Genomic DNA, 18,049 nt, shown 5'->3' on the forward strand with positions numbered 1-18,049 from the left:
CAAAGCCACATATTTCTATGCGGCAGGGAAGCTGGCGTTCTATATATGCTCGAAGTTAATGTACGAAAGATATTTCCAAGAAAGATGACAATATAATCTCTAGAAGTCTAAACACAAAAGGAATGAGAAAATTGTAGAGGAATATACCATTGGATGATTATTGCTAGCTAGACTGCCTGTCCTATGTCTATTGTTGACCCGAATGAGCATACAATAAACAACACCTAAGTTCACAAAAAAGATTATTTCTCGCTTGGAAGATAACCATCTTTTCTTGGAAGATGACTCAACGACAATGATTGATTGGATAAATAGACATGGCCGGCAAGTAGAGAATCATCCGTTATTGATGAAAATATGGAGTGTATATAGGTTGTATCTCTCCTTTTCCACATCATATGTTTACGAAAGACGAATAGAGCAGCGGATTGGGTGGCAGCTTATATGGATGATCGCTCAGGTGGAATCATTTGGATGGATTATGCATCTTCACACACTCAATTTTGGGACATGCTTGCTTCTCATATAAGTGAATGAATTCAAATTAGATGGCTATAAGCCACCTATGTAATCCAAAAACATGAAAAATCGGTTGGCATTGAAGAATGTGGAGAAGTGCATGAGGCGGCCAGTTTGATGTTTCTAGATATTTTCCACCAATGCGGCGGCCTGCCTTGGACTTCCAACAAAGGACACGGTCATGTTAGGCAAATGGAAAACTTTCTGGGTCGTTGGAATCAGCAGTCCAAACACTTTGGAACACGCAAGTAGGGATGCCGACACGGGTGATTTTTTATTAGCTCATAACCACTGATCGAATCATGTGCCTTATATACATTTCTCCAGCACTCATTTCCGCATGATGAGGATATGTACATGTAGTAAAAATGGCTACAGGTGTGTCAGGGCCAGCCGCTTAAAAGTCTTGTTTTCTCGGTAGGCAATTCCATCGTATCTTTCAACATTCTAAACCACGCTGGCTACGTTGGACAAAAAAAAGAAAACAAAACGCTTCCCCCTCAGCCTACCCTCCCCCATCGCCCTATAAATACTCTTGCTGCCCATCCCAAAACCGCACACAATCCTCAACCAGAGAGCCATCTTCCTCGGTATCAAAATGGCCTCCTCGACCTCCCTCACTCTCCTCTTCTTCCCCTTCCTCCTCCTCACCCTCTCCCACGCCGCCACCTTCGACGTCGTCAACCAATGTTCCTACACCGTGTGGGCTGCATGGGCAGCCACCGGCAACGTCGGCGGCGGCCAGCAGCTCGACCAAGGCCAGACCTGGACGGTCACCATCAACGCCGGCACCACCGGTGGCCGCATCTGGGCCCGTACTGGCTGCTCCTTCGATGCCAACGGCAACGGGAACTGCCAGAGCGGCGACTGCGGCAAGCTCGCCTGCACCTCCTACGGCTCCGCACCCAACACCCTCGCGGAATTCGGCCTCAACCAGTACCAGAACCTCGACTTCAACGACATCTCCCTCGTTCAGGGCTTCAACGTGCCCATGGACTTCCGCTCCACCTCGTCGGACTGCAGCATGGATATCCAATGCACCGCCGACGTCGTTGGGCAGTGCCCCAGCGCGCTCAAAGTAGCCGGCGGCTGCGATGACCCATGTACCATCTTCAACACTCCTCAGTACTGCTGCCCTTCCGGCTCCAGCTGCGAGCCAACCACCTATTCCGAGTTCTATAAGGGCCTGTGCCCGAGTGCGTTTAGCTACCCGGATGATTATGCCAACACCAGCTTCACCTGCCCCGGTGGGAGCAACTACCAGGTTACCTTCTGCCCTTGAGGCTTTGAGAGCATGGTGATCCATGCATGACGCTGTTTGGAGTATGTGATAGCTTTGGAATAAGGTGTTTGTAACCAAATTTACGAGCCATTAAACTGGCCTGTGATGCATATGCATGCAGCATTATTGGAATTATAGAAATAATTGTTTACTGTTAGTAAATGCACTTCTCCATCTTCAATATCTTATGGATGACTACAAAAATAAGGAAATGGTATAGCAAGTTGCTCTACTCGGCAATACATTTCCTCTCCAGTATGGCACTAGCGTAATATCTGGTAAATGGACCAACTCCAGCGATCACTGACCCCATCAATTGCACCATCCCCTTTTGACCTGTGGAACAAGAAATCCTGGAGTTAACGCCTAGAAGTTGATCTAACAAAGTGAATCACCACAAAATTCTTTCAATCGTCAACTGCTGTTGTATTATAAGTATTTATACGAACTGAGAGAAACTATTTGGAAAGTCCGGAAGATAATGTTTTTTATTTTTGAGTGAGAGACTTGGGCCGAGCGTAGTCCAATATACTAAAATAAAACAGAGTGCAAACGGTGACATTCACCGCCCCCGGGCCTCTTGATTCTTACTAAGGCAGAATTCATTCATGATACCTTTTAATGATTGTCAAAACTCATATATGCAAGTAATTAATATTTTAATAGATCCTTATTGAATTTGATTTAACTCTAAGACAGAATTTCCCAACATGCTGAATGGAACCTCGGGGCATAATAGCGATGGGATTGGGAGGTAATAAAAAATAATACAATTAAAACACAACAGAATCAACAACTCTCCCACCTCATGTAAACCTGTTAGGAAATAAATAATGCTGCAACAATAGAGTAATAAAATCGTTGGATAATTGTTTACTGTTAGTAAATGCGCTCCTCCATGTTCGGTATCGTATGGATGACTAATTACAGAGGGAAAAGACGAGAATACTATGGCAAGTTGCACTATCTATTCGGCAATCCATTTCCTATCAGATATGGCACTATCTAAACGTCTAGGAAATGGCCCAAGTCCAACGATCACTGACCCCATCAATCGCACCATCCCCCTTTGACATGTTGGATAAGAAATACAGGAGCAAAACGCATCGAAGCTGATCTTGCAAATTGAATCACTCCAAAATACTTTCATTAATCTATTGCTGTTCCAATATTAATTATTTACATGAACTAAGAGAAACCATTGGGAAACTCTAGAGAAGATACATCCATGTATTTTTTTTTATTTTTATGACTGAAAGACTTGGGTTGAGTCTAATCCAATTTATTAAATTAAAATAAAGTACAAACGGTTAGGCCCCTTGTTTCTTAGGTAGAATACACTCATGAATTTTTTTATAAATTGACTAAACTCATGTATGTAAGTGATTAATATTTTAATAGATAACTTAAAGAATTAGATGGAATTACCCATATATATATATATATATATATATATATATATATAAACATCTTCCGTGTGTTACCTTCTATCATATATGGAACGTCGGGTCCCTGTTGCTTACAAACAGGTGCTCTGGCCAAGCCGAATAATATTGGATTTAGTATCCTCTGTACAGGATTATTAAGTTGGTCACGAGGAAAAATTTCATCGTGCATCAAGATTTTGGATAACCTTCGCAACAAAGTATGCTCCATTTGACGATTAGATTGCACTAATCCCAGAAGCCCATGGAGGAAGTTTCTCAGAACTTGAATTCTCTGTAAGTCAAGTTGCAATAGCTCACGTACTTAAATCAGTTGAAGTATGAAAGTGGAATTGGTGTTGTGTGGGAGGATGCAGAGAAGCATATAAGACGGTCAGTTTGGTGTTTCCAGATAATTTCCACGGACGTAGCGGTGGTTTTCCACTTCTACCAGCTATTTCTCAGCAGACCTTTCGGGACTTCCATCGAAGGACACTGTCAAGTTAGGCAAATGGATAACTTTCAAGGTTGTCTGCATCAGCAGTCCAAACACTTGGAAGACGCAAGTAGGGATGTTCACACGGATGATTTTTCTTAGCTCATAATTACCATGCGCCTTACACGCATCCAAAATTTATTTCTACATGGTGAAGATATGTACATGTTCTGAAAATGGATACAAGTGTGTCAGGTTGGATTAGGATTTGGCTTAGTCTGGAAATGCATATATTAATTGTTGGAGTTTTAATTTATGAAAAGATTTAAATTTTAAAAATAAAAAATCAATCTTATTTCATATTTATCAGTTGCTTCAAAAGTTTTAAAACTTTTTGTATTTTTAGTCCAGCATCAGATTTGTGAAAGCAAGAATGAAAATCCTGTATCCTTGGTTGACAACCGTGCGCCATACTCACTGAACCTGCATCCTCGGTGTTTTTTTGGCCTGCACCTCTTTTGATGCATCAATCTTTTAATCTTAGCTGATCTAGATGTGATGTAACACATCCCATCAGGTGACGATTACAAAGGTGATAGGATGTACCTTGAAGAATCTGATAGAGGCAAGATTTAAACTTATCCAATGGATAGAAACCATGGAAGCTCTAGTGAAGGTAAGATCAATCACCGTGCTTGCCTAGCAGTCCATTGATAAAGTAGATATGACTGAGCAGGTTGCTCCCTAGCATATAGATTTGGCATGACTACATATGAAGATGACGTGATGGTATCCTCGAAGGTAGTTGCCCCCTGCCCTCGAAATAAGAGTAGGCTACATTGCAAGCTGGTTGAACTGTTGTTCTTCATCCTCCAGTACTTAAAAATATCTAACTTTGGCAAAAGTGACTGGAGTCAACATGATTCCATCGACTTCTCTCTTAGCTACCATTTGCAAAAATCAAGTTAGTTGAGGCCCATCTCGGGCTTGTATATTGGCCTAATATTGACCAAAGCCTTATTGACTGTCTATTTGATATGATTTGCTCTTGCATTAACCTGCAGGACCTCCTTGTCTCAGCCTATAGATTCCAAAAGCTCCATAAGAAAATTTTCGGGCTCTTCCCCCTGATGAGCCTAACTCGGATTCTTCATATACTACAATACTTCCCAGTAAAATGGACTCATCTTCCATGAAGATAGGATCGATTTCTTCTTCTACAGGATATACTAGAATGTACTGTGATTTGGTGCATCAGCTTTCAATCATGGAAACAGATCTTTCAATCCATTCCACTATCGAAGCCGAAGATGCTGCATAACGATCCAAAAGTGGTCTTAGTATAGAGGCCGCTTTCTATGCCGTTGCTTCCTTAACTTCCTTCCATAGTGGTATAGTGGCAATTACATGATTATGTCACTAGAACTAATATGACAATGACTACGTATGGCTTCACTAATACTAGGGTTCCACTAATACATAGGGTTACACAATTAAGTCGGACCCATCTTGGATTCTAAGAACGACAATGATGACTCGATTGCACTAGGTCCTCCTGATTTTCCATTGCATAAGTCTAATGTGGCAGTTGTTGCAGCTACGGTTGTTGCTGCTGTTGGTTAGTGACCATCTACTATAAATTCTAGGGCGGCGGCGGTCAGCGATTGAACCTGCTGCATGAGCAGACTAAACTATTCACTGGTGGTCGACGGGTCAGGCTGTGGCTCTTGCTGGGGAGCCCTCCGAGAGCTCTATAAAAAGCCATTAGACTCCATGACTGCATCCTATTGGGCAATTGCAGTCGCTACCTAGGTTTTCTTAACTTCATAGCTGTGTGTCGTCCACTTGATCGATCAGACCTCCAAAGATAGAATCATAACCCTTCCACTAGCCCCAATCTATTGCCGCTAGGAACTAGTCCAACCTAGGCACTGAGTTGGTGGGGATCGCAAAGATCTCAGCTCGTTTGTCGTCCAGATCAGAGAAATCAGATGAGATCGTTGCATGTCTCCACGGTAATGTTCCAGTGGTTGTTGCACTCGATCAATGGTGATCCCGATGTCGAACACTCACGAGTCGGTATTGTATGATGGAGGAACGGCTTCATGCGATGCTCTGACGTAGGCTCCAACCTGAAACGGTAAAAATAAAGAAGTCCACACACTGGAGCATATTCGATGGGGATCCTTCGATGCCCAAGTCAGACACAACTCAAAAAGAATGGGAGGAGGCCTGAGATGGGAGAGAGGAAGCACAAGAGAGTCGAAAGAGAGCTTGTACGGAGGGTCTTCATAAATGCAATACATAGATAAGGATCGAAGCCCGCCGCCAAGTAATTTGGAGCTATATATATGCTAGTTGATGAGGCAATAAGTTTTTATTGGTTAGTTTGTTTCATCAGCATGGATCAATTCGGAGATAAATGATCCTAAATAGGTTGGTTTTGAATGAAAATAAATTTTTGCCTAGATTTCTTTTCCAGGCTATGAAAATCCATGAGGATCGTAGAGTCTGTCCCTGGCCTTTCAGGGAAAGGGTCCATCCAAATCCTGCCGCAGATTAGAACTCTTGCAATACATAAAGATGATGAATTTTTATTGATTGGTTTGTCTTATCAGCATGAATCAATTGTAAAATAAATGATTTTTAATTGGTTGGTTTTGAATGAAAAATAAATTTTTGTCCAGATTCTTTTTCCTAAGGCTGTGAAAATTTTTGAGGATCTAATAATTCTCTTTTTTTCGTACAGTCAGTCCCCTGAAAGGTCCATCCAAATCCTGCCGCATATTCGAACCCTTGTAATGGTTATCCAGTTAGCGGATGGCTTAGAAATTTTCCAGATGACGTCGTTCACTCGCAGGCTTGCGCGCAGTACCATCTGAGAATAAAATGCCGTCGGCTTGCCCGTAACCTCTCTCTCTCTCTGTCTCTGTCTGCCGGCCAAATTTTTCCATGCTATAAGGACCCGCTGAGAGACGTCATGAAGATAACGCATGAAATTTTTCAAACGATGACGACAATAGTCTCCAATGCTATTGGGACACCTCCGGCTCAGAGGCATTATGGAAGACGACGCATGGCACTTTTCCAACAATGACAGGCAGTTTAGTCTCCAACCGCGTAGTGATCCCCTTCTCGGCAAGATAGCTCATATGTGAAAGCAGTAGCGTATAGCGTACTGCTCGCGCCGTGAGCTTACAGAATAACTTGACATTTATATACATAGAAAAGCCTCCTACGTACTTTAATGTAACATTAAATTCCGTTGCACTTGCGTAGACGGGAAAGCATACAAGTTGGATGATCAAGGATGATACTTGAGATCTGGGCGCGGAATGTATTTGCAGAAATTTTCTATTAGGAAGAGCATTTTTCAATGGTTGGGTTAAAAATTCTATTAAATTCATATGTTGGGCCAGTACAATGAACATGATCAAAAATATCCAAAAATAGTTTTGGAGCGAGTTGGCCTAAATTTTATAAGAAAAAAAAACTCAGTAGGTCTAGTCTGGCCTCTAATTCTGTAATTTTGCTGATTGTAATGATCCAACCCATAAATTTAATAGGATTTTCAGTCTACTCATTCAGACAGGTCCTTCCATGTGGTGCCGACTTTTGAGGTACATGCGAGGACACCATGGTCAAGCTCTGTTCATGGAAAACATCAACGTGAGTTAATTAGCATCAGATACCTGTGACTTATGAATGGGAGGATGCTGAGCTGTGGAGATGGATGGGTCATGAATTATTAACTTGCTAGTTATTTACTAAGGCTCATAATGGATCACTACATGATTTGTTCAAGAGCAAATTTGCATATATGACATCAAGAGTATCACGAGCTTTCCTTTCTTTTGCGAGAACACGGTGATTATTACTTAAGTTTGAGCTCGAAATGTATACATGACCTAACATGGTATTTCGTACAAGTATGTTACATACGGCACTCAATATTTTTTCTAAATTATTTTACAGTTTACTAAATATACTATGAAATATACTCGTTATGATATTTTTTTTAATAATTTGAGACTTTTCAATACCTCAAGCAGAAACACAAATTTAATTATTCTAAAGCCCAAAGAAAGGTCTGCAGTCCTCAATAGCTTACTCCCTGGGAGGCGTTCCCTGCTTTGGTTCTGTTCTATAGATATTAACAAAAATAAAATATAAAGATATAGATTATGTATTTTAAATATAAAGTATGGAATAAGAGAATATTTCTTACCAAATATGTTACACACAGAAATAGTTGCAGTATATGTAACAAGAAATAGTGGTTAAATTTTAATAAGTTAGAAAGTGAATTGAGCATACAAAAAATTTTAGACTCATGAATTAGGTATAGGTAAAAAAAAAATCAAGATTCAGATTTTAAGGTCTACCTCAAGATTGTGTATAGTGTTTTTTTCTTTTTTGGGCTAAAATCTCTTATCTCACACACACACACACACACACACACACACACACACACACACACACACACACACATATATATATATATATATATATATATGCACTTAATATTCCAATCCTTATTAAAATAAAAGAAGGAGAAAAGGAAAGAAAGAGTGGAAGAAAAAGTTAGTTATGGAGGTTATTAATATCTAAGAATCATGCTTATCTAAGAGTCTGATTTTATTCAAAATCATTTATTATTGTTTTTATGATCGACATTATATCATAAAGAATAATTCAACTAGTAACATTCCAAAAATTGTTCCTATGACATTTCAAACTTTCACTTTTTCATATATTTTAAACTTTTAAAATATTTACTTATGCAATTATTGTAAAGAAAATGTATGTCATATCCATTTCCTCAAAAAAGGTATAATGTAAAGTGTGAAGCCGACCCTCTGTAAATGGCATTTAAGTTACTACATAAAATAAAAGCACAAAAAGTTTTATATGAATGAACTATGAAATATTCAATAATTTGAGAAGTACATTATATTATATAAAAATCATTCAAATAATAAAGCAAAGATACCATGCATGGAAGTCTGATTTATGAAAACAAATAAAGTTAGTAGTAAAGAATATATAGTTAGATACTAAAAATATCCGTAGTATGTTGGGTCAATTATTTTATGATTTTCTAGATTTTTTTGAATTTTTATAAGCAGCATTTTTTCATAATTTTTATTTATAATATCCACAAGAAAGTCCAATCAGTTTTAACCACTGAAACAAAAACAGAGCAGGAAAGCTTAAATGGAATTTTTGTTGATGATTTAGTTAAAACAATTTTAGTTGGTCCATTGATATAACATATTTGGATAACTTAAATATATTTAGATAATTTTTACATATTTATATGATTTATAATCCATCTATTTTTTTTTGAATTTAGCATGTAAAAAATTTGAATTTTGTGCATACAAATTTGAATTATGTGGCTTATTTGAATTTGATTTAATATGCTTCGTTTATTTTTTTTGTGCATATATGCGATTTTTTATACAAATTTTTCTTTGTAACATACATAACTTCACAAAATGTCACGCTTTTTTTTTGTAGAAAATTTCTTTTTTAACATGTCCTAAAATGTCTCTATTTTTTTGAATTGCGGAGAGGGGTTGAGTTTTCTCTTTCTTTTCCATTTAATTGGTATAGAGATAACGTTATAACGAGGCAATAGAATCCTCTGAGTAGGTTGTAGAAAATTCTTGATTACAACTAAGCCATGTGTCAGATTTATATTTGTCGTTTGATCAACTATATCGAGTGCATCTAGAAGATCAAGTAAGTTGGTTTCGAATGAAGATAAACTTGGCTCTTCTTGACTTTGTCCTTAGGTTGGCAATCGTCCACTCTAAGTTGAACAGGTTTGAAACCATCCTAATCCTCTCTCTTTTTTTTTCTTTTTCTTTCTTTTTTCTTTTTTTTTTTCTTAGCAAAAGGAAAGAGTGGGGTGAGGAGAACCTCACCCGCGTAGCAACCCCCATTGGGTCCTCTCCCTGCTGGAGAATATTTAATGCGGGTAGAACCTTTTTTACTCATACCCTCCCCACCCGTGGTAGAGCCCCACCAGCATGGCAGCCCTGCTCTCGTGTGAGTAGTGACACTAGCACCACCTAAGTAAACGGCAGATCAGATAGCGACTCTACCGGACAAATCAAGCAGGGAGCATCCGGTCCTCATATTTAATCGATGTCCGCACATTTCGAACTTGAGCCATTCCGGTGGAATCAAAATCCCATTCCCACAGTGCTACCATCTCGGTGGTGCCTTCCTAATCATCTGGTGGACTAGAAGTGTTGTCCTGATGATCCTAATAACTAGTGCATGACTTTAATTTTATCATAGTCTTGCATACTTGCTTTGGAAGGTAATGCATGGGAGATTTTTCAACAATGACGACATTTGAATAATCTCCGGCAACGTTTTGTTCCCGTCGCCTGCATCCCAAGACTCCTTCAACAGAGTCACGAGAAAATTGGGAGGGCATGCGAGACTTATCCCTGGAAGACTTTTCCACACTTGACCTGCTTTTTGCCCGAAAGAACTTAACGAAGTCATCATTAAAAAAGATGACTACATGGCAGGGGAATAGAAAAACTCGTTCATTCATAAATGCAGCATTGCTAAATTCAGTTGTACCTACCGACAAGCACAAGCTCGCGAACAAGGTTTTTTTTTTTTTTTTTGGTCCTGATGATCCTAACCAGCATGGTTAGCCACGTAAGTGGCCACCCAATCTGCGCGCAGCTCCGACAGCTTCTCTAAACACATGCTTCACCTGGATATTCCTTTCGTCCCTCATCATCATTCAGATATCGCGAAGCAAAAAATGGTCACCAGCAGCGACCCTCAGATCTCTCTGGATCTAGGTGATGACCGTAGCCGAGTCACCCTTCAAGATGACCGACCCAACTGAGAGCACACACTGAGCATATCGAAGGCCCGCCCAGGCTGCCCTTAGCTCTGCACCAGAAATCGTGCAGTCAAATAATTGACAGCCTCCCACTGCCACGACCCTGAAGTTCGGATCCCTAATGATGAAATCCGCTCCACCGTTAGCGCCTCCATCCAGCACCGACCCATAAAAATTGACCTTGAGGAAACTACGGGGTAGGGGCATCCAGGTGAAAAACATCATACGAGGAGCTGCAGAGGCAGAATGGGAACCCCAGATATCCCAAGCTGTCCAAGGTCCTTCTAAGGAGGAAGCATGACTAATCTTTGCCGCCTGCGCCGAGGCACTCTCTGCCACAAGCCTTGGCGACTTGCTGTGCTCACCGAAGGTTTGAGCATTTCTTGCCAGCCATACCTGGTATGCTATGCAAGTCGTCCTAACCGCCTCCTGGCGTGTCAGTGGGTTGCCCGACCACCTACGAATGGTCCATAAGAATTGATCCCCCTTAGACTAACTCTTCCGCAGCAGCACCGCTGCACTCCACGCCGCCCTAGCTCATGTGCACTGAAACAGTACGTGGTCCACCGACTCATCGGCACCGCATGCCCCACACTCAAGGGGTAGCCTCAGTCCCCGTCCGCTGAGTACTGCTCTCGTCGGAAGCCGATCCCGGACGACATTCCATAAGAACAGTGTAACCCTCGAGTGGAGACCTAGGCGTCAGACCCAGGCACACTCCGGACCTAGCTCATGATCAGGCCGGAGCACTCGGAAGAGCTCTCCCACCCTAACGCCGGTACTACATGACGTGCTCCACACCTGAGTATCAGGACCACATACCTCGGAATCGGAAGAGACGGGACCCTCTCAGTTAGGTGTGTCCCAAATATTTGACCCAACCTAGCCTCATCCACAGCAGCCTTGCCAAGGTCAAGGAGGTCGCAAACCTGCAGTCCTCCACTACCTCAATATCAACCGTAGTCAACCAGAGTCTCCAAGGGAGGGCACCCACCCATGGGTCGCCAACCACATCGATACTCCGCCCATCACCTGTCAACCATATAGTATTCTCCATAACTGTTGGTAGAAATCTTGCGATCTCTCGCCACATGAATGAGCAACGATTTGTACTGTGGATCACCCCTACATTACCCGTCCGGCCATATCTGGCAGCCATGGTCTGACTCCAAAACCCCTGCAGCTCTAGCGTGAATTGAGCTGCATGTCGGGCAAACAACGCCTCGCGCCTCTCCAAAAGAGACAGCACACCAAGGCTTTCCTTACTCAACGGTAGGCAGATACTCTCCCATGCCACTAAATGCACCCCATGACCCCCTCCATACAACCCCCATAGGAAGCTTCGAAGTAGTCTCTCGATCCTCATCAGCACCATTTTCGGAACCACCGTGTTTGCCATTAGGTAGACAAGCATGGAACCTAGCACTGATCTAATCAGCGTCAATCTACCCATCATAGAGAGCGAAGACACCCTCCAGCACTCCAGTCTACTCTGAATCTTCTGCACCAGACCGGTGCACTCGGCTACCCGCAGCCTCCTACCCGTAATGGATACTCCCAGGTAGCTCCAGGTCCCATCCTATACCAGCATCTCCAGTATTCCCCGAATCTTCTGTCTGACCCTATACTCCATGCTAGGGCTGAAGGAGATGGTTGACTTCTGGAGGTTTACCTTCTGCCCTGACACTGCGTAGTACTTCGCTAATATTCTTCTAAGCACTCGTGCATCCGCTGCCAGCGCATTGACTAGGAGAAGACAATTATCTGCGAACAATAAGTATGATATAGGTCAAGACCCTGGGTCTAACTGGGTCGGGTCACGAGTCGACCCAACCCATTTGTAGCCTTATTTCTACTTAATAGGTACATAAAAATAGAGATAGATATTGAAATATTTAATCAAAAAAAAATGTATATAAAAATAATAGAAATAATGAAAGAAAAATTCTAACTTATTGCTAATGTATCTTCTTAAGTTTGAAGACTCCAAATAAAATTCTTACTATTTGGACCGTTTTTTTTAAAAAAATTTTTTTTTCATGCAGTCTTCATATTTTCCTTTTTTTTGTTTGGTTTTCTCTACAAATTTCTTTCAATTTTTACGAAATTTTGGTGAAAGCACTAACCCACTCTCTTTTTTCCGTTTAATAGGTACGGAGACATAGAGATTATTATTTTATCTTAATTATTAAATTAATAGCTTTCTACATACACAAAATAAAATAAATTAACTTTTAATGTTATCGGGGTTGTTGGAATCAGCAGTCCAAACACTTGGAACACGCAATTAGGGATGTTGACACGGATGATTTTTCATTAGCTCATAGCCACTGATCGAATCATGTACCTGGGACTTCCAACAAAGGACACGGTCAAGATAGGCAAAAACGCTTCCTCCTCAGCCTACCCTCCCTCATCGCCCTATAAATAATCTTACTGCCCATCCCGCAACCCCACACAATCCTCAACCAGAGAGCCATCTTCCTGGGTATCAAAATGGCCTCCTCGACCTCCCTCACTCTCCTCTTCTTCCCCTTCCTCCTCCTCACCCTCTCCCACGCCGCCACCTTCAACGTCGTCAACCAATGTTCCTACACCGTGTGGGCTGCATGGGCAGCCACCGGCAACGTCGGCGGCGGCCAGCAGCTCGACCAAGGCCAGACCTGGACGGTCACCGTCAACGCCGGCACCACCGGTGGCCGCATCTGGGCCCGTACTGGCTGCTCCTTCGATGCCAACGGCAACGGGAACTGCCAGAGCGGCGACTGCGGCAAGCTCGCGCGCCTGCACCTCCTACGGCTCCGCACCCAACACCCTCGCGGAATTCGCCCTAAACCAGTTCCAGAACCTCGACTTCAACGACATCTCCCTCGTTCAGGGCTTCAACGTGCCCATGGACTTCCGCTCCACCTCGTCGGACTGCAGCCAAGATATCCAATGCACCGCCGACGTCGTTGGGCAGTGCCCCAGCGAGCTTAAAGTGCCCGGCGGCTGTGATGACCCATGCACCATCTTCAACGCTCCTCAGTACTGCCCCCCTAACGGCTCCAGCTGCGAGCCAACCACCTATTCCGAGTTCTTTAAGAGGCTGTGCCCGAATGCGTTTAGCTACCCAGATGATTATGTGAACACCAGCTTCACCTGCCCCGGTGGGAGCAACTACCAGGTTACCTTCTGCCCTTGAGGCTTTGAGAGCATGGTGATCCATGCATGACGCTGTTTCGAGTATGTGATAGCTTTGGAATAAGGTGTTTGTAACCAAATTTACGAGCCATTAAACTGGCCTGTGATGCATGCAGCATTATTGGAATTATAGAAATAATTGTTCACTGTTAGTAAATGCACTTCTCCATCTTCAATATCTTATGGATGACTACAAAAATAAGAAAATGGTAGAGCAAGTTGCTCTATTCGGCAATACATTTTCTCTCCAGTATGGCACTAGCGTAATATCTGGTAAATGGACCCACTCCAGCGATCACTGACCCCATCAATTGCACCATCCCCTTTTGACCTGTGGAACAAGAAATCCTGGAGTTAACGCCTAGAAGTTGATCTAACAAAGTGAATCACAACAAAATTCTTTCACTCGTCAACTGCTGTTGTATTATAAGTATTTATACGAACACAGAGAAACCATTTGGAAAGTCCGGAAGATGATGTTTTTTAATTTTTGAGTGAGAGGCTTGGGCCGAGCGTAGTCCAATATACTAAAATAAAACAGAGTGCAAACGGTGACATTTCACCACCCCCAGGCACCTTGATTAATTCTTACTAAGGCAGAATTCATTCATTATATCTTTTAATGATTGTCAAAACTCATATATGCAAGTAATTAATATTTTAATAGATCCTTATTGAATTTGATTTAACTATAAAACAGAATCTCCCAACATGCTGAATGGAACCTCGGGGCATAATAGCGATGGGATTGGGAGGTAATAAAAAACAATACAATTAAAACACAACAGAATCAACAACTCTCCCACCTCGTGCAAACATGTTAGGAAATAAATAACTAAAGCCAATCCATCTAATATATATATCATAGATATTCACAAATACCTAGCTGATCAAATTATCAAAAACATAAAAGCAACACTAAATTTTACGTCGAAAATTAAACCTCCCAATATGGAGAGTAAAAACAACGGGACCGTAGTCCACCCAAAAACTTTCACTATCAACCAAGAATGGATATTACAATCTGTTCTCTCTAGCTAAAACTAGAGACATATATCACCACATAATTTCAAGAACAATATTCTTGGCAAACATCAACAATAAGAAAGAGAAAAAATGAGAAGATCTCACATGAACAGCAGTCATGTTTTTGCAGAATCTTATTATGCTGGAAGATTGAAAATAGCAATCACACCGTATAAATTGAAGAACCACGTGTTATGAGCCTACTGTCAAAATTTTAACTCAATCGGACCTCGGATTGCCTTCCAATCGTCGTTTGATCAAAACTGCACATAGTGAACTAATTCTACTCCTCCGCCGCTGCCTTCTTTTTTTTACGAAGACTCCTCACGCTGCCTGGCTTCTCCACATAAAAACTGTCCTAATGGGCCCCACATTTTGGGCCAAAAGTTATTCCAACTAATATGGGCTAAAAATAATTAATTGAGCCCACATTTGTTGGGCTAAGTCTTCTCCAACATAAGAGGGACAAGCCAACAAATCTCCCCCTCCCGACTATGTGGAGGGATTCACCATCCCAGCAATCAATCGACATGTCAGTCCTATGTCTATTGTTGACTTGAATTAGCATACAATAAACAACACCTAAGTCCACAAAAAAGATTATTTTTTGCTTGTTATATATAAATTGTTTAATATCACAGTTGATTTTGGAAGCTAACCATCTTTTCTTGGAAGGTGACTCAGCGATAGTGATTGGTAGGATAAATTGAGATAGCCGACATTTGGATGGATTATGCATCTTCACACAACTTAACGGGCCTACCTGGGACTTCTAACAAAGGACACGGTCAACTTAAGCAAATGGAAAACGTTCTGGGTTGTTGGAATCACCAGTCCAAACACTTGGAACACGCAAGTAGGGATGTTGAAACGAATGATTTTTTATTAGCTCATAACCACTGATCGAATCATGTGCCTTACATTTGTCCATCACTTATTGCCTCATGATGAAGATATGTACACGTACTGCAAATGGCTACAGGAGTGTCAGTGCCAGCCGCCTGTGGTTCCCACTTAAAGTCAAGTCCATCGTATCTTTTCGTTTTCTCGGTAGACAATTCCATCCTATCTTTGAACATCGCCAACCACGCTGGCTACGTTGGACAAAGAAAACAAAAAAAACAAAACGCTTCCTCCTCAGCCTACCCTCCCCCACCGCCCTATAAATACTCTTACTGCCCATCCCACAACCCCACACAATCCTCAACCAGAGAGCCATCTTCCTGGGTATCAAAATGGCCTCTTCGACCTCCCTTACTCTCTTCTTCTTCCCTTTCCTCCTCCTCACCCTCTCCCACGCCGCCACCTTCGACGTCGTCAACCAATGTTCCTACACCGTGTGGGCTGCATGGGCAGACACCGGCAACAACGGCGGCGGCCAGAAGCTCGGCAAGGGCCAGACCTGGACGGTCACCGTCAATCCCGGCACCCCCCGTGCCCGCATCTGGGCCCGTACCGGCTGCTCCTTCGATGCCAACGGCAACGGGAAGTGCCAGACCGGCGACTGCGGCAAGCTCGCCTGCACCTCCTACGGCTCCCCGCCCAACACCCTCGCGGAATTCGCCCTCAACCAGAACTCCCCACCTTACTACACCAACCGCGACTTCAACGACATCTCCCTCGTTCAGGGTTTCAACGTGCCCATGGACTTCCGCTCCACCTCGTCGAGCTGCAGCATGGATATCCAATGCACCGCCGACGTCGTTGGGAAGTGCCCCAGCAAGCTCAAAGTAACCGGCGGCTGCGATGACCCATGCACCATCTTCAAGACTGCTCAGTACTGCTGCCCTTCCGGCTCCAGCTGCGAGCCAACCACCTATTCCAAGTTCTTTAAGAGCCTGTGCCCGAATGCGTATAGCTACCCGGATGATTATAACAACACCCAATTCTCCTGCCCCGGTGGGACCAACTATAAGGTCACCTTCTGCCCTTGAGGCTTTGAGAGCTTGGTGATCCATGCATGCATGACGCTGTTTGGAGTATGTGATAGCTTTGGAATAAGGTGGTTGTAACCAGATTTACAGCCCATTTCACAGGCCTGTAATGCAGCAGTAATAGAGTAATAAAAACGTTGCATAATTGTTTGCTGTTAGTAAATGCGCTCCTCCATGTTCGATATCGTATAGATGACTAATTACAGAGGACAAAGAAGAGAATACTGTGGCAAGTTGCACTATCTATTTGGCAATCCATTTCCTATCAGATATGGCACTAGCTAACTCCAACGATAACTGACCCCATCAATCGCACCATCCCCTTTTAACATGTTGGATAAGAAATACAGGAGCAAAATGCATCGAAGCTGATCTTGCAAATTGAATCACTACAAAATTCTTTCATTAATCTATTGCTGTTCTAATATTAATTATTTACATGAACTAAGAGAAACTATTTGAAAACTCTAGAAGATACATCCATGTATTTTTTTTATTTTATTTTTTTTGACCGAAAGACTTGGGTTGAGTCTAATCCAATTTATTGAATTAAAATAAAGTAGAAACGGTCAGGCCCTTGTTTCTTAGGTAGAATTCACTCATGAATTTTTTTATGATTGACTAAACTCATGTATGTAAGTGATTAATATTTTAATAGATAACTTAAAGAATTAGATGGAATTACCCATATATATATATAAACATCTTCCGTGTGTTACCTTCTATCATATATAGTATGTCGGCGTCCTGTTGCTTACAAACAGGTGCTATGGCCCAGCCGAATAATATTGGATTTAGTATCCTCGGTACAGGATCATGAAGTTCGTCACAAGGAAAAATTTCATCGTGCACTAAGATTTTGGATAACCTTTGCAACGAAGTCCACTCCATTTGACGATTAGATTGGACTAACTCCCAGAAGCCCATGGAGGAAGTTTCTCAGAACTTAAATTCTCGATCTGTAAGTCAAGTTGCAATAGGTTACGTACTCAAATCAGTTTAGATTAAAGTATGCAAGTGGAATTGGTGTTATGTGGGAGGATGCAGAGAGGCCCTCATTGGTGTTTTGTTGCAATAGGTCCAGCTTCACAGGATCGGGGCCCAAGCCCTATTCATTGAGGGAACCACCTTAACGGTCCCTCGAATAACAACGAGAGCATAAGAGAAGCCGTAGACTTTCTCTTGTCCCCTCTCACACCTGCCTCTCTCTCTCTCTCTCTCTCACTGTCCCACGCGCTCTCTCTATCTAAATCTCACACGCTCTCTCTCTCTCTCTCTCTCTCTCTCTCTCTCTCTCTCTCTCTCTCTCTCTCTCTCTCTCCCCCCCCATGTCTCTTTCTCCCACCTCTCTCTCTCTCTCTCTCT

At 42.3% G+C, this 18,049-nt stretch overlaps 2 protein-coding genes and 1 pseudogene across 2 annotated transcripts; all 3 read left to right on the top strand.

Moving 5' to 3' along the window:
* The first annotated feature begins 1,080 nt into the window (after nt 1-1,080).
* LOC103709832 (protein P21-like) lies at nt 1,081-1,975 on the top strand. Its single transcript, XM_039114468.1, has one exon. It carries the CDS (start codon nt 1,118-1,120, stop codon nt 1,799-1,801), a length of 684 nt encoding a protein of 227 aa, XP_038970396.1. The 5' UTR covers nt 1,081-1,117; the 3' UTR covers nt 1,802-1,975.
* Nucleotides 1,976-12,999: 11,024 nt separating this feature from the next.
* Nucleotides 13,000-13,904, top strand: LOC120104068 (annotated as a pseudogene).
* Nucleotides 13,905-15,927: 2,023 nt separating this feature from the next.
* LOC103709831 (thaumatin-like protein 1) lies at nt 15,928-16,847 on the top strand. The gene has a single exon (XM_008795347.4). It carries the CDS (start codon nt 15,986-15,988, stop codon nt 16,682-16,684), a length of 699 nt encoding a protein of 232 aa, XP_008793569.2. The 5' UTR covers nt 15,928-15,985; the 3' UTR covers nt 16,685-16,847.
* Nucleotides 16,848-18,049: the final 1,202 nt, after the last annotated feature.

The sequence above is a fragment of the Phoenix dactylifera genome, chromosome 16, assembly GCF_009389715.1.
Source record: "Phoenix dactylifera cultivar Barhee BC4 chromosome 16, palm_55x_up_171113_PBpolish2nd_filt_p, whole genome shotgun sequence".
In the NCBI taxonomy this organism is placed as follows: Eukaryota; Viridiplantae; Streptophyta; class Magnoliopsida; order Arecales; family Arecaceae; genus Phoenix; species Phoenix dactylifera.

Excerpts from the sequence above, each read along its gene's own strand:
- LOC103709831 (XM_008795347.4), top strand. The coding sequence starts at position 15,986 with ATGGCCTCTTCGACCTCCCTTACTCTCTTCTTCTTCCCTTTCCTCCTC.
- LOC103709832 (XM_039114468.1), top strand. The coding sequence starts at position 1,118 with ATGGCCTCCTCGACCTCCCTCACTCTCCTCTTCTTCCCCTTCCTCCTC.